This window comes from Ptiloglossa arizonensis, chromosome 5 (assembly GCF_051014685.1).
Source record: "Ptiloglossa arizonensis isolate GNS036 chromosome 5, iyPtiAriz1_principal, whole genome shotgun sequence".
In the NCBI taxonomy this organism is placed as follows: Eukaryota; Metazoa; Arthropoda; class Insecta; order Hymenoptera; family Colletidae; genus Ptiloglossa; species Ptiloglossa arizonensis.
In genome coordinates, this window is record NC_135052.1 from 27,474,032 (window position 1) to 27,488,943 (window position 14,912).

The following is a 14,912-nucleotide window of genomic DNA, read 5'->3' on the forward strand; positions in this document are numbered from 1 at the left end:
CGAGAGACAGAATAGCGTTTTCTTCCGTCGGAGGAAGATGTATCGTCGGTTTCAATTCGGTAAGTTTTTCCGTGTTTACGCGTGCGAAATGAAAGGATCCGAACGGTGATATCTTGGAAGAAAGAAAAGAGAGAGTGCGTGTGTAAGAGGGGGAGAGAATGGAAGAGCGAACAGAAGCAAATGGTGTAAAGGCGAGAATAGAAAACTACGTGTGTATTAGCTATTACGTTGGTGTTAAAAGCAATTCTGGTGATACTGTGGTGGTCAACCGACGGGAAGGGAGAGAACAACATCGTGCGCAACGAGGACGTCTGCGGACCACAGAACGGTCGACGATTGTACCTGGAATTGGGGGAAAAGGGTATTCTGTACGCGAGGAATGTTTCTTTCACAAAGAACGAAGCGAGACAAGATAATTCGCGCGTTTATGCTAGTAACAGTTCCCACGCACAATGCAGCCTCGAGCTGGTGACATGTCCGTCTTGCGTGATAATTGTCACTTTCCAGCAAATTGGTTTGTCGCATCATTGCGGCGATGGCAGCGTTGGAATGGACAGCCCGTGCAGGTAAGGTAGAGCGCGGATTATCGATAGAATTGGTCGGTCTCGATCGGTTTGTATTCGCTCCAGGTGCGACTACGTTTGGATTTCCGAGCCACCGTACGAAGATGTGTCCGGAACCCCGTTTTGCGGACTATATGCGCCGATCACGTACAGATCGAGTACGCGAACCCTAGCGATCAACCTGCTCTACAGTCAATCGCACAAGCACGCGTTCACGCTCGAATATACAGCTGAGAGTAAGTGCTCAGAAGCAATTCGTTATCGAAAATTGAGATGATCGTATTTGGGGGTGGGAGTGCTCGAAGCGTTTCCGTGTAAGCTTTAAAACTCAGGAAATAATTGTTCCGAATTTGTTTATTTATTTAAATATTCGGGAATATTCCATAAAGGATATAAGGAAACGATTCATTTGAAATAAAGATTCTTGGAAAAACAATTATTTGAAATAATTATTTCAGAGAATCGAAAAAAGTAAACATATCGGTTTCAATTATAATTGTAATTTATCCGGTCTATGTTTATTGTAACGTGTATACGATATTAACGTGATGTTTTTAAATTTTGTACGAGTAAATAAATAAATTTAAAATACAAATCTCGCTCACTCTCGGAATATTTCATTCCCTTTCCATAATGAACGGAACTACAATTATCACGTTTTGACTTGAAAACGGTAATTACTATCTTCGTTCCTCTACAGAGTGGCTGTTTTATTTCGCTACGGTGAAATATCTCACGAAGAACCGGAGAAACACAAAATATGTTCTTAAAAAAAAATTGTTAAGTATGGGGGTGGACATTGTACGGTACAAATAATTTTTCCACATTCTTCCATGCTAAACAACATTTCTAAAAACATTTTTTTATACCATGAGATATTTGACCGTGTAGAGATAAAACAGACACACTGTGTAATTGTTATTACGAATAAGAATTCTTCATATCTATTTGGAGAAACAGAATTGATATTTTTAACTTTTTTCATTCTCGGTACTCTCTATCTTTTGTCTATTTATCTACCTATTCATCTACATATCTATTCATCTATCGATTCATTTATCTATTAATCCATATATTGATCTATCTATTAATCCATATATTGATCTATCTATTCATCTATCAATTCATCTGTCTATTCATCTGTCTATTCATCTATCTACTCACCCGTCTACTCACCTGTCTACTCACCTGTCTAATCATCTATCTACTCATCTATCTACTCATCTGTCTACTCATCTGTCTACTCATCTATCTACTCATCTATCTACTCATCTATCTACTCATCTATCTACTCATCTATCTACTCATCTATCTACTCATCTATCTACTCATCTATCTACTCATCTATCTACTCATCTATTTACTCATCTATCTGTTCATCTATATATTCATCTGTCTACTCATCTATCTTTGTCTTGTAGGGAACAGATTGCATTTGAGGGGCACAGAATTGACGTCTACTGGTCAAGCGGCGAAGGGATTAAACAGTACCGGTGGCGGGATTTTAACGTCTCCGTTCTTCCCTGCTCGGTACCCTCGAGATCTGGGCATGGAATACGTGGTCACGTGTCCAAGCGAAGCTCCCTCCTGTCGAATCAGACTGCTGTTTAGTGACTTTCAGTTGGCATCGGTGTCTATAATGGAAGTAAGAGATGACGAGATCGAACGCAACCGTTCAATTCCTTAAGTTAGCATGGTTCACCGTAGGGGTCTTTCTCGCGCTTACTTCACCTTCCAACTGTTCTTGTCTCGCACAATATACGGTAAAAGTTGAACAAATGTCTGAATCGATCTACACCAGAAATAGCCGTTGTTTATCTCCATCACTGAGGGGAGATTCTCCATGACAACCATGAAACTCGATACTCGAGGAAGTGTAATCTGATCCTATATCAAAACACGTCAATTTGTGATCAGAATTTATACCAATCAATATCAGTGAGTAAATGTGTTCCAAATTATATCGCATTGCAATGGTAAAATATTAATTCAGAAAGAAGAAAACGATTCCAAAGTAAATGCATTAGTGTTGTCTCAACGATGTTTTTTTTTATTTGTCCTCGTCCTTTTCTACGTTCGACGAAGACTCAGCAGTTCGTCTCATTTTCAAACTGTTTCTATAATCAGACTCGATACTTCTACTCTTAGCGAGTACCTATTTTTGTTACTCACTGTAGGACTTAACGAGACCTGGCCCGCATATGGCTGCCCTAAGTCATTTTCTGAAATGTAATTTGACTTTCTTTTTAATTACAGTTCTACGATTGGAATGGACAACGATTGGACGTGAGCAGTGGCACGAGATTTCGTCCCCCGGTGATAATGAGTTCAGGTTCCTCGTTACTGATACGATTCTACGCCAATGGAGGGACCGGATTGGGCTACAAGGCTTTCTACTCGTTCGTAATTGGTCACACGTTGGATAAGTCCGTTCAACCGATTACCGATTGTGGCGGTTACGTGGAGAATCTTGGTGGCACCATCACCATGATGGACATGGTTGATGAAGGGGTGAAGACCTACGATTGCGTCTGGCTGATCAGACCACCGAAGAATTTTTTGCATATGAAGACGCATATGTACCTAAAGTTTATAACCTTCGCGGACATGGGTGGGTACCCACTAGGAAACATTAGTATGAAGAGATCGTGAGTTGCCAACGAATCGGATTAGTCGTCTTACTTTGAATTACACGCAGTTTTGTTATTGGTTAAGGCAATCGCATGTAGAATGTTGCGAAGGAAAGGCATCGAAACAGACGCATTGGCGTAGACATAGATGATAGAGGAGCAAGAAGACTAGACATTCCATTCACCCAATCCCCACCAGGGATCTGAGAATCTTATTGCGTAACAAAATTCCTTGTCTATATTTACAAAATTGAGGTTATCTTTATTACTTATTCGAATAAAAGTATAGCATACTCTGAAAGAGAATGTTAAAAAGTGATGAAAATATAGATAGCTCCGGTAACTAAAATATTAATGAGACATCGTTCCACGAGTTCCAAGGAAATATAAATCTACATTTGGCGCAAATACGATGGGAAAGTTGTTAAAATAGCAGACGAAGCAATAAGTGAACAAAAACATCTCATCGGGTGTGTAGGGGGAGCGAACAAAAAAATTTTATTTAATTGTAACGTTTGTCCTTGACAATTTAACAATAATCGTTAATACGTAGGTAGAGTTTATCGAGATTGTACTACGAAAGGTGCTGACATCTATTTGTTTCTATGATAATTAATATTCTGGGTCTGTGACTACGCCAATGCGTTCCGCTCGTCGTTCGATATCACTTAAACCCGCTTTGTTTCGATGTCTCTCTTTCACATTCATCACGCAATAGATTTGTATATGCGATCGCCTCAGCCAATAATAAAAATCTGTGTAATTCGAAAGAGGGGTCAACTAATCCGATTCGTTGGCAATTTACGATCTCTGAATAGTACAATTTATTCAACCATCCACTTGGTGGTAGGAGTGAGACGTGTTTCGATGCTATCTGTTCACATTTGACATTGGTAGGCTTCTACTAACCTGTCTGTGCATTACATATAGCAATTGTTATGTATCGAAGTGCGTCACTGGATTAGTTCCAGCACTGCCTCCTCCCTACCCCGATTGCAAATGGGGAAAGTATTCGTTTTACTTTTTCCACCGTTTCATCGTTTTTGCCATATTTCAGCTGGAAACACGGAACTGGTGGTAAGACAGGGCCCGACCTCGGTCCTTGTGCCCTTAGAGATTTTGAGACATCCAGCGAGTCAAGTGCAACCACCAAGACACAGGGAACACATAGCACCTGTCACCAGCGGCTTTCACGTCAGTCTTCGAGGAACGTTCGGGCCATCGTCGCACTTAGCAATCGCTTATGCTGCCTTTAGCTACATGGGTAGGTGTATATATGTGTGCGTGTATGTAAGTTCCATCGTATGAGGCAGTCTGGTCATTTGATTCGGGTTTCATTACGGTATTTACGGTAATAAAAGAGTTAAAACCTATTATGTATCGATAAATAGTCGAGTAATCGAAGACCGTTCAATCGAAAAATTTAATTAACTTGGGTTCAGCAGACCTAAGATGAAACGTAATAAAAAAAATAGTAAGGATCTAATTTATATATTAAACGTTTAGAAAGCAACCTAATATATCGAAGTATCACTTCTTAAAAATTTTCAACAGGTTTGGTAATAAACTCTGAAGTAAAAAGTATTAGCCTACATTTATACTACCTCCTCTATCGTGTCACTAGGCTATAGACCTATGCATCTAATCTTCCTATTTTATTCCCCTCGTTCTTCCACGTGCAGGCTTCTTCTTATTAAACTTGTTGAGCTATACCGTACAGATCAATCACGTTCTACGTTACATTTACATTCGTATTCGTAGATTGCTTCGCTGGATCCGATTTCCTCTGTCGAAACCATAGATGCATACCGAGTCAGCTGAACTGCGACGGTTTCGATCATTGTGGCGATGACAGCGACGAACCGACGACCTGCTTTCGAGGTATCAGTCAACGACTCCTCTCCAATCGTACACGACTGTTCGTTTACATTGTAACACGTATTTGGTGTTCTAGACTGGGAACTGGAACCTCAGGATCGGAAGTGGCATACGAACAAGGCTAACTACTACTTTCCAAAGATCGATCGGTACCCAGACCTGAAGACTGCCACCCTTGTGTTTGTCGCCAGTAGCCTCGGTTTGATCGTTCTGATATCGGCCTTGATCGTTTTGCTGTACAGAATGGGTGCCAGGGCGAGGCAACAGAGGGAACTTCAGTCGAGATTGCAGACAATCAGTGAACTATTAGGTTGGTAGTTGACAGATGATCTTATAACGTATTTACAAGTGTCACTGGTACTTGGTATAGAACAGGTCAGAGATATACGAAGTTGAATCCGCAAAGTTGGAAACAAGTTGAAGGATCCTACGAGAGTAGAATAATCGTTGCAATAATTGTAATCCGATTCGCTTCGTTCGACAATTTTAACCGAATGAAAATCTGAATACCATTATGTAATTTGCTACAACTTTATCGTGGCCAATTGTTGAACGTCTTGCGTTTAAGATTTAACGTCAGTTTTCGTGTACTTCTTCGAACTCAGGGAGTCGATAAAAGGCAAGATGTTTTGATCAACCTTAGAATAAGCGCTGCCCGATATAAAAGTTTTTCGCGCACCTGCTTCTGTGGTCCAACCCTCTATTTCTCACATACCGTATCTCTTTTTTGTATATCAGGAACACTTAATTTCAGAAAGCGACACTAAACACACGGCTTTGCAAGTCAGCGTCCTCATCGTTGGTCCACAACAATGCGGATGAAAGTTGGAAAACTTCAGAGATCTCGCAAGATCTAGCTTGGACAGTGCTATATTATATTGTACAATGGTAATGCTCGTTTAAATTTAAGTGAACCGAGGCGTCGTGTACAGAGTGCATCGTGTAACTTGGACTGTGCAACTTGTAACTTGGACTCGTATCCCCACGCCTCCCCGCAATCGGCCAATCGAAGCGCTGCAATCTGGCACGCCTATAATTACTCTCAGCTCGAGTCACTGAACAGTGGAAAAACGGTGAGAACGAATCGTTGAAATTTAAGTGAGGTACACTGTTAAAATTGAAGCGAGCATTACTGTACCATACGTATTTTCTTAAGTATATCTTATGTTAAAGCGAGATACAATATTTTATTCTCATCTGTATCCGAAAATTGGTCCGTAGAAGAAAAGGTCGGATACTAATTTGGGATAAGGTAACAGGGTTGCACTATTGCGCTAAATTGCTCGAACGAAGTTGTTAGAACGACGGGCGTCGTCGATTTCTCACCGCCATTTTGGACAGTGTTCGACATTACAGACGGTGCGCGAATCGATGAGATCTCGGTGTCGGATGATCCCCCGGTCTATGAGGCTCCACCCGGTTACGACGAGGTCGTCAAGTTTGGTCTGGATGTGGATATCGGTGAGAGGAAGAAGAGAAGAGGAACTGGTCGGGACTCGCGTGGTAGATCATCTAGTCGGAATTGCTCGTGAGTAGCTCATTTCGTATGCTGCTTACAACCGACAACTTAATAGTATTAAACATCAATGAAATAATATTTGATACTATCACTGATGCGTTTCTTTTTTTATCACTAGTACGTATACTGGGTCGTGATGAAAAATGTTCGAAAAACCCTGGCCTGGACCTAACCCAGACCTAACCTAGACCTAACCCTGGTCTAGGTCAGATCTGTAAGAACTAAGCTCCGGAGCTTAGAGAGCTTCTTCAATTCCACCTTCAAGTCACCTTGATACAGAATCGTTAACTGCTGACACGCGACCATTGTGACCAGATTTTATACCCCAAGTCGCTGACTGGAAGGAGTGGCAGGAGATGGTACGGTGAGGACCGCCCTCTCCTTCGCGCATTGTGCGCTGAAGACATTGGAGTGGAAGAAGGTTGCGAATCGCATCGTGATTCCAATTTATTCAACGCGCGATGCACGAAGGAGGGGGATGTCCCCTATCGTACCTAACCTAATACAGTTAATGCCCGTTGTTTTTCGTTTGTTTCTCAGGAGATGCATAGGAAACGTGAAACGCGACAGTGGGCAGTGGTGGGGAGTGGGCTGAGCGATGTGACGTTGCTCTCTTTCTAAACTATCTTTGTCTTTTACCATTGACAGTAGTGGGAGGGGCTGAACTCACGCGAGGGCCGCTTTCGCGAACAGGATTGGCTCAGACGACAGCCTTAGAGGCTACACCCTTCGAGACCACACCCTTCGTTCAGGCCACTCCTCCAGGGGTCTTGTTAAAGTTGTCGGATAATATTAGGTGGACCGGGAAGTAATGTCGTTTCTGCGCATGTCACTATTTGATTGTCATTTGTCAGCTCATTGTGTACATTAAAGTCGTAGCAAAGACATTCTGAGGTTATAGTGACTTGTTTAGTTGTAAATAATTAAATTTAAAATTTTTCTTTACAATTTTGGGTGAAATGGCCAGCCAAATACCAGAAGAGGTACATATCCGGCATTGCATGCTTTTTGAGTTTCGCAAGGGTAGTAACGCAACAGTTGCTACCAAAAACATTTGCGATGTTTATCCAAATGCATTAGACGTTCGTAAATGCCAAAGGTGGTTTTCCAAGTTCAAATCCGGTAATTTTGATCTTTCCGACTCGTATCGATCAGGAAGACCAACAACGTTAGACAATGACGTGTTAAGTGCGGAAGTGGAAGCAAATCCGTGTCAGACAATCGAGGAATTGTCAAACAGTCTTAACCAACCTTGGTCGACCATCCAAGAACATTTGCAGCAGATTGGGAAAGTAAGCAGAGCAGGTGTTTGGGTCCCGCATAATCTGTCCGAAGAGAACAAGGCTAACCGATCCACCACATGCAACTTATTGCTTCAACGGCACAATACAGAAGCGTTTTTTGATCGCTTGATCACCGGAGATGAAAAGTGGGTTCTTTATGATAATCCAAAACGCAAAAGGCAGTGGCTCTCTCCAAATGAATCGCCACAAAGTACTGCTAAGCCAGGTTTACACCCCAAAAAGGCCCTTTTGTGTGTTTGGTGGAGTATTCGCGGCGTTGTTCATTTTGAAGTGCTGAAACCTGGACAGACTGTGAATGCAGACCTTTACTGTGAACAATTAGATCGTGTAAATAAATCTTTAATTGAAAAGTGGCCAGCGATTGTCAACAGAAAAGGCGTTATTCTGCAAGACGATAATGCAAGACCGCACTGCGCAAGACGAACCTTGGCAAAAATTAATGAATTGGGGTGGGAGGTACTGCCTCACCCACCATACTCGCCCGATGTTGCACCATCGGATTTCCATTTATTCCGATCGCTTCAACACTTTCTAAGTGGCAAAAGATTTGCAAATTTGGATGATATTCAAAATGCCATCTCTGTATATTTTGCTCAAAAACCAATTGATTTTTATCGATCCGGCATTGAAAATTTGCACACTAGATGGCAAAAGGTTGTTGATAATGAGGGTGATTATATCATTGATTAAAAATAAAAACTCGTTAAAAATTTATGTGTTTGAATTTAATGTAAGGAAACGACATTACTTTCCGGTCCCCCTAATACAATGGAATACTCGAACCCAGTTGGATGATCTTTTTCGAACTTCTTTATCTCGACGATTCTTTCGCTGCTCCGAGGATTGACATCGTTCGATCTTCCGACTGCTCCATCACCGAGGCGGTGAGCACCAGTCGTGACAACGGGGCAACGACAGTTTGGAACGCTGACACCGTCGCCATCTCGAAGCCCGACCAATCGTTCTGTTTACCCGACAGTCCACCACCACCGTACGTCACTCCTCCGGGATCAATATTGCGAAATTTCAGAGCGTTGAGCTCGTCGACTATATTCAACGCGGGTAAGTGTAGTTGGAAGTTTGAAGGATCTTCCTGGGTGGCCGGATCGATCGTGCCAGGTCCAATTCGATAGAATCAGAATATTTTGATTTTGAATTTTTGATGCGTATTCCAAATGATAATCCAACAATTCAAGAAATATTTGTACTGGATGACTTTAGTGCCTGTTAAAGTTGACTCGCATTTTGTTCACCGTGGATAATATTGTGCCATATCAATATTTATGCATTCTCGTGCATTATATTTATCTATATCGAATCAAATCCGATTCTTTCGACATCAAAAGTATCATAGTGTCGAGATCATTTTATAAGCTTCCGCTCGTAGAAAAGTCTCGACTACTCTGAACAGTTTTAGACATCGTTTCACATCTAACCGTGTTCGAACAGGCGATGGCGAATCGTGCAACGATCCAGACGAGGACGAAGCTTCCGGACAATCACGGCGGGATCGTATACGTCGGAGCGGACACTTTTCCCTGTCTCTGTCCAGGAGCTGCGACCTCGGCACAGCGGACAATACACCCGTCCGAATCTCACATTCGGTCGATGCTGATCTTCTCGGTGGGTATCTGAGGCGTCACAACACTTCGAATTCGATTCGTACGGTCGACGCATCCTGTAATTCGCAGCCGAGGAGATTATGCGCTGCTTCGAGCGACACCGAGCTCGACTGCGGAGAAAACGACGAAAGAAGGTTAGAGAGACCGTTACCGACGGTCGAGCTAGCCACGGAAACGATCGAGGGATTAACCGAGCGAGAGCTCGAGGAGCGCCGCGTCACCGATAACGACGTCACCTTGGAGGACACCTCGTCGTTCGTGTGTTCATGCGAAGGAGCATGCGGCTGCGCCACGGTTCGTCGATCACTGTCGATAAAAGAGCGACACCCGCTGAACCCCGATCGTCTTCGCCCATTCAGAGGCCCGTCGGTCGAACAGGAGGAAAGATGCAACGATCCAGAGGAAGACGAGGAGGAGGATGACGAGGAGACAGAGAAGTACGAGAAGCAACCGTCTCGAACGAGGAACGCCATTGTAAGACTGCTTGGCGCGAGGACCGGTAGATGGCAGTGCAACAGCGGCGGCTCGACGACTGCCTCGACACCATGCGACACCCTGCGAAGGAAGTTCTCCGTTTGCTCGCGCGACACTTATATCGAGGGACTGTCCTCGATCGGATCGACCAGCAGCTACGAGAAATTGAACAACGATGAGTTGAAGGTCACACGTAAAACCTTACTGCACGTATCCGATCCCATGATCGATTCGTTGGCCAATCAGCAACGCGTGCGACGCTACTCGAGCTGCGAACTTTCCGGACTCTACGAGGGTATCAAGGTACTGGACGGAGTCCTGGCCCGGCAAAGTATGGCGATGAGACACGGACGCAGACAATCGGTCACGATTATGCTGTTCGGCACCCCAAAACACGAAATGATGCAACGACGTACGATGACCGATACGGAGGACATGGTCCGCGAGACTCTTCGAGTCTCCCGCTACAATTTGGGCGCCATTTCCAATTGATTTCTTTCTGTCCTCTCACTTTACGAAGCGCTCGTTCCACAGACTGAACTTCGCTTCACCGGACTAGAAATTATCGAGATATTTTTGTACAATCTGGAGGAATTCGACGAGTGGATTCCAAAACTCAGAAGTTTAATTTCGCGAAATGCACGGGATTGAAAGTTACACGTTACTTTTCGGATTAATTGACTGCCATTTTGGTTTCGCTACTATTTTTACCGACTTGTGGTAACATCAGTAGCTTCCTTTTTAAAACTTCAACGCGCGAGAAGCTCAAATTATCCAAAGCTTGGTTAGATTTAGATTTGAGCTAGTTTTTATGGATAATGCTGAACACGCGTTGCAGTTTTAAACGTATAAACAGTGCAATCGAAAAGTGATCTCTTCTGAATTACTTATTTTTGAATTGAACACATTACCCTGAGCATTAATTTGCAAGGATTAATGTTACTAAATATTGGTAAAAATAGTGGCAGAACCAATATGTATATAATATCATTATACAAGACAACGTTCTTCTTTCATTGGACGAACAGTGAAAATACGAATTATTTTTAAACACGTATAACTTTTGATCTCGTACACTTCTAAAGTTAAAATTGTAATGTTTGAAATCCACTTTTTAAATTTTACCAGAATAGGAAAAAATGGTAAAGTAAAGTTTAACCGTTCTAAATATTTGACCACTTACAAAATAAGCAAATATTGTAGTTTCTCGCTTAGCGATAAAGTCGGTGTCGAGGATATGGAATTTGGAATCATTCCAATTGCTACTTATGCAGCTCGAGCTATAGTAGTGATGCTGTGCAGATTCTGGCCACGGAGGAAGGTGTGAGTGGATAGTACTCCATCAATACGGTAGAGCACTCTATCGATAAGTACTCTGTCTTTACGGTAGAGTACTCTATCGATAAAGTACTCCGTCGATATGATAGATCACTTTATCGATAAAGTACTCCGTTGATATGATAGAGCACTCTATCGATAAACTATTCTTTAGACAACGTTGAAAAATCATTCAAACAACCGCCGGTTGTGAATTGAAAAATCAGTCGATCGAATTTTAACCGTTGCAAATTATAAATTCTTATATTTTTTAATGTATCGTTGCGAGGATATTATCGATAAATTGATGAGAATTTTTTGACGAAAATAAATCCGAACACAAAATTATACGTACATCTGAAAATTTTACATAAATGATTCGAATAAATTATAAAGTGATACGAATGAGGTTCTGCTTAAAATTTCTTTCATTTAAAAGATCTCGCCAACCATTAAAAGGTAACTGACAGTTTCAATTTTTTTTATTATTCAGCGAGGAATTACTGTATGTACTTGTATAGTTTATTTCTTGATAAGCGTTTCAATCACAAAGTTGGGTCCTTTTTAGAATAGTTTCAGTTAAAAAATAATTTATTATGTTCCATTAGAAAGAAAAATGTAATTGCAAGATATTTGGCTGTTTAAAACATTCTTGATCCAGTAATGTGTTGTGTTTAAACTCTGTTTATGTTACTTATCGCTCCAAAATGATAGAAATTTCAATTGGAGCACAGAGAAATTAACAATCAACAAGAGGACTCGAATTAACCATTAAAACGTTTATATTAAATGAATAATTGTTTATTCAAACTATATATGCTATAATATTTGTTTCGAATTTGATAAACAAAATATATATTTATACTGTTTAAAAGAAATATGATTATGGAAGAATGACGAGAATCGACGACTCACTGTGAGTGCATGCTGACATCTGATAGGAGAAAAAGCTGGACCAGTGTTTCCGACCACAAGGATTATTGTGTTTATTTAAATTGTCGGACAATACATAGCACGTTGTTCCAGCGCAAGTAATTAAAAAAAGAGATGGGTGAAATTTTATTCAAATATTATATATACATAAGAATATAATTTCATTTTATAATTCAGATTGTAATTTTTATTGAACAAATAATGATTGTTCGTCTTTTATTTGATATTCGACATTTTTGTCTAGATGAAAGTTCTGTCTACCTCTGGTTAAAAGGACCTGGGGAAATCAACATGAAGCCTAATGCAATGCAATGCAACGTGAACTTTATGGTCGTATCTCAAATGCTTCGTAAACCTAACTGCAAAACTACTTTTACAATCGTACGTGTGTTACTCGAGTAATAAACAAAGTACAACGACATTGTGGATGGTGGATAATCGAATTGTACATACAGTAGTGCTAGAATTTAAAGAGTCGACAAATAAATGGTGAATATATGAATTTATACGAATGTCAACAATTGATTTTGAATATCAGTCATTATTAATCGAGTTGGAAGTTAATAGAGCTGATATGTTTCTGAAACTCACTATCTGAGTACAAGATATACCATGACACTATGATTCTTAGCTACTAGCGACTCGTGTTGTAGAGTACAATATCTTTTCTTTTAGGGAAACAAGGAATGTGTGTGTTTATAACATTTATACATTTTTCGATTCATTTATAATATTCAACTTCATAGGCAATGTTGAGTTATACTATATGTATTATTGGCAACAATAATTTGTAGATTAGATAAAAAGAATAGTACATTGAACCTAATTTGTGGACGTATTTGTGAATAATGCGTATATGTACAGTAATTTCTGGATAAACAAACGATTTTTGAATGATTGGATTAAATAAAACTGTCCCCACCGTCGTTTATATTTTCTCAGCTCAAGCGAGACTGTAGCAAAAAGGCCAAATTACGAGGTGTTTTAAAACGATGTTCACTGATCAAACTGAAAATGTTTACGTTTATCATTGTATCTCCGTGAGTGTATTATTAATGAATCGGCAAGATTCTCCCGATTAAAATAAGTCCAAACACGACCTCAATCGGCCTATTTTTAATAATACACCGCTAAAAATTGTTCAATGATTTTTGGAAAATTTTTGATGACGTATTTTTAAAAGTAGCTCGAATATGGTCGTGTTTGGACTCGTTTTAACCGGGAGAATCTCACCAATGCGTTTATAATATTTTCGTGAAAATATAATGGAAAATTTTAAAAAATTTAATTTTACATTTACGAAATGAAATAACATTTACGTTTATGAAATATTTGAGACGCGTCCATTATGTTCGCATTCCGTTTACATGGTCGGTACCTGGTTTAAAAATAAAACAGTTTCAAACGTTTCTTGCTAAAAATGATTTATTTTTCGTACGTACACATCGTTGATTCTCAATTACGCAGTTACGAAAACGATCGTTGTCGGATACCGTGCGTCGCTCTGGAGTACTCATGTCCTCTCAATATTACTTCTTTTGTCGTTGCACGCCTTGGTCGTAACACAAATGGCGTTTAAAGACGTAATAAAATATACGCGCGCGCATGTGCATATGTGTATGTGTATATACATTTATACAGGTTATTTGTGAACGGCCGGTGCAAGCGAGCAAAGGGTGATTCTACGTGTGAAGTAAATTGAATAAAATAGAATTAATAAACTTCTTACTGCTTCTGCGAACAGTCTCTGGTGTAATTTATTTATTTCTCCGACGTTGAGTTTGGTGTAATTTAATTATTTCTTCAGAAATAATTAAATGGTTTTTCAACTAGAAATGCAACGGATTATAAATTTTGTAAATTATAAATAAGTTACAGTTCGAATTAATTATCGAATGAAATTATAAAATAAAAATTATAAACAGACAGGAGGGAGGATTGAAACCGATTAAATTACCAATTCCGTTTTTTGATACAGTTACGAAGAACCCTTACTCGAAATAACTTTTACAAAAAGAAACAAAGAAAGTCAACACAATTAAAAAAATAATTGGGTGATCTCGTTTAGACGAGACATTCGTCATGTACATTGGTTGATCCAACGTGATTAAGAAATTAATTTTACCGGTAATTTCATTATTAGTAAAATATTATTATTTTCACATTTAATTTTCAATTTTTACTTTACTTGTTAATTTTTAAGTTTTTTACGAACGTATGCGTATAAGCAGAATTCAGTGTATAATAGTAGTAAAAGTTCGTTACGAATATTACAAAAATTAAATATATGGTTATTTCAATTTTCTATAACAAACTTAATGTATATAATGTATATAATTATCCAGTTATTGTCTGCGCACGAGAAGAAGGCAAGTGTTCACGCCCCTACTCCAATTCACGGCCTACTAGCCTCGCCCACTATTGCACGCGTCGTCGCTATTGGCCGAGAACATCGAAGAAAATCGACAATATGCGCGATGGTGAGGGAACTAGCAGACCATAAAGCAGAGTGGGGATGTAAACACTCGTTAACCTTTTTCTCACGAACAGACAGTAGCTTTATAGGTTAGAATAAGTTAACGGCTAATCAGCAACAACATGGTTCGTTCGATTTCGTCGCAAAACAAAGTTTTTTCAAAATCAACAAACTTTTCTCAAAATCGATAACACGT

At 40.0% G+C, this 14,912-nt stretch overlaps 1 protein-coding gene across 4 annotated transcripts; it reads left to right on the forward strand.

Moving 5' to 3' along the window:
* Nucleotides 1-36: 36 nt before the first annotated feature.
* On the forward strand, nucleotides 37-13,983 carry Culd (CUB and LDLa domain). 4 transcript variants are annotated; one of them, XR_012992013.1, is made up of 12 exons: nucleotides 37-59; nucleotides 242-566; nucleotides 630-799; nucleotides 1,985-2,208; nucleotides 2,820-3,174; nucleotides 4,251-4,457; nucleotides 4,955-5,074; nucleotides 5,148-5,381; nucleotides 6,413-6,599; nucleotides 8,736-8,956; nucleotides 9,344-12,338; nucleotides 12,485-13,983. XR_012992013.1 is itself a non-coding variant. In XM_076311052.1 (11 exons), the coding sequence occupies exons 1-11, from the start codon at nucleotides 38-40 to the stop codon at nucleotides 10,480-10,482; spliced, it is 3,204 nt and encodes a 1,067-aa protein (XP_076167167.1). In that variant the 5' UTR covers nucleotide 37; the 3' UTR covers nucleotides 10,483-13,983. The 4 variants fall into 4 exon arrangements, 3 of the variants coding, with proteins under 3 accessions (XP_076167167.1, XP_076167168.1, XP_076167169.1); XM_076311052.1 differs by having other exon boundaries at nucleotides 9,344-13,983; XM_076311053.1 differs by having other exon boundaries at nucleotides 6,428-6,599; nucleotides 9,344-13,983.
* Nucleotides 13,984-14,912: the final 929 nt, after the last annotated feature.

What these genes read in the sequence shown, in the direction of transcription:
- Culd (XM_076311052.1), top strand. Translation starts at nt 38, where the DNA reads ATGTATCGTCGGTTTCAATTCG. An exon ending in GGAATGGACAGCCCGTGCAG is followed by an intron (nt 567 to 629) that starts GTAAGGTAGAGC and finishes TATTCGCTCCAG; the next exon opens with GTGCGACTACGTTTGGATTT. An exon ending in GTCGACTATATTCAACGCGG is followed by an intron (nt 8,957 to 9,343) that starts GTAAGTGTAGTT and finishes GTGTTCGAACAG; the next exon opens with GCGATGGCGAATCGTGCAAC.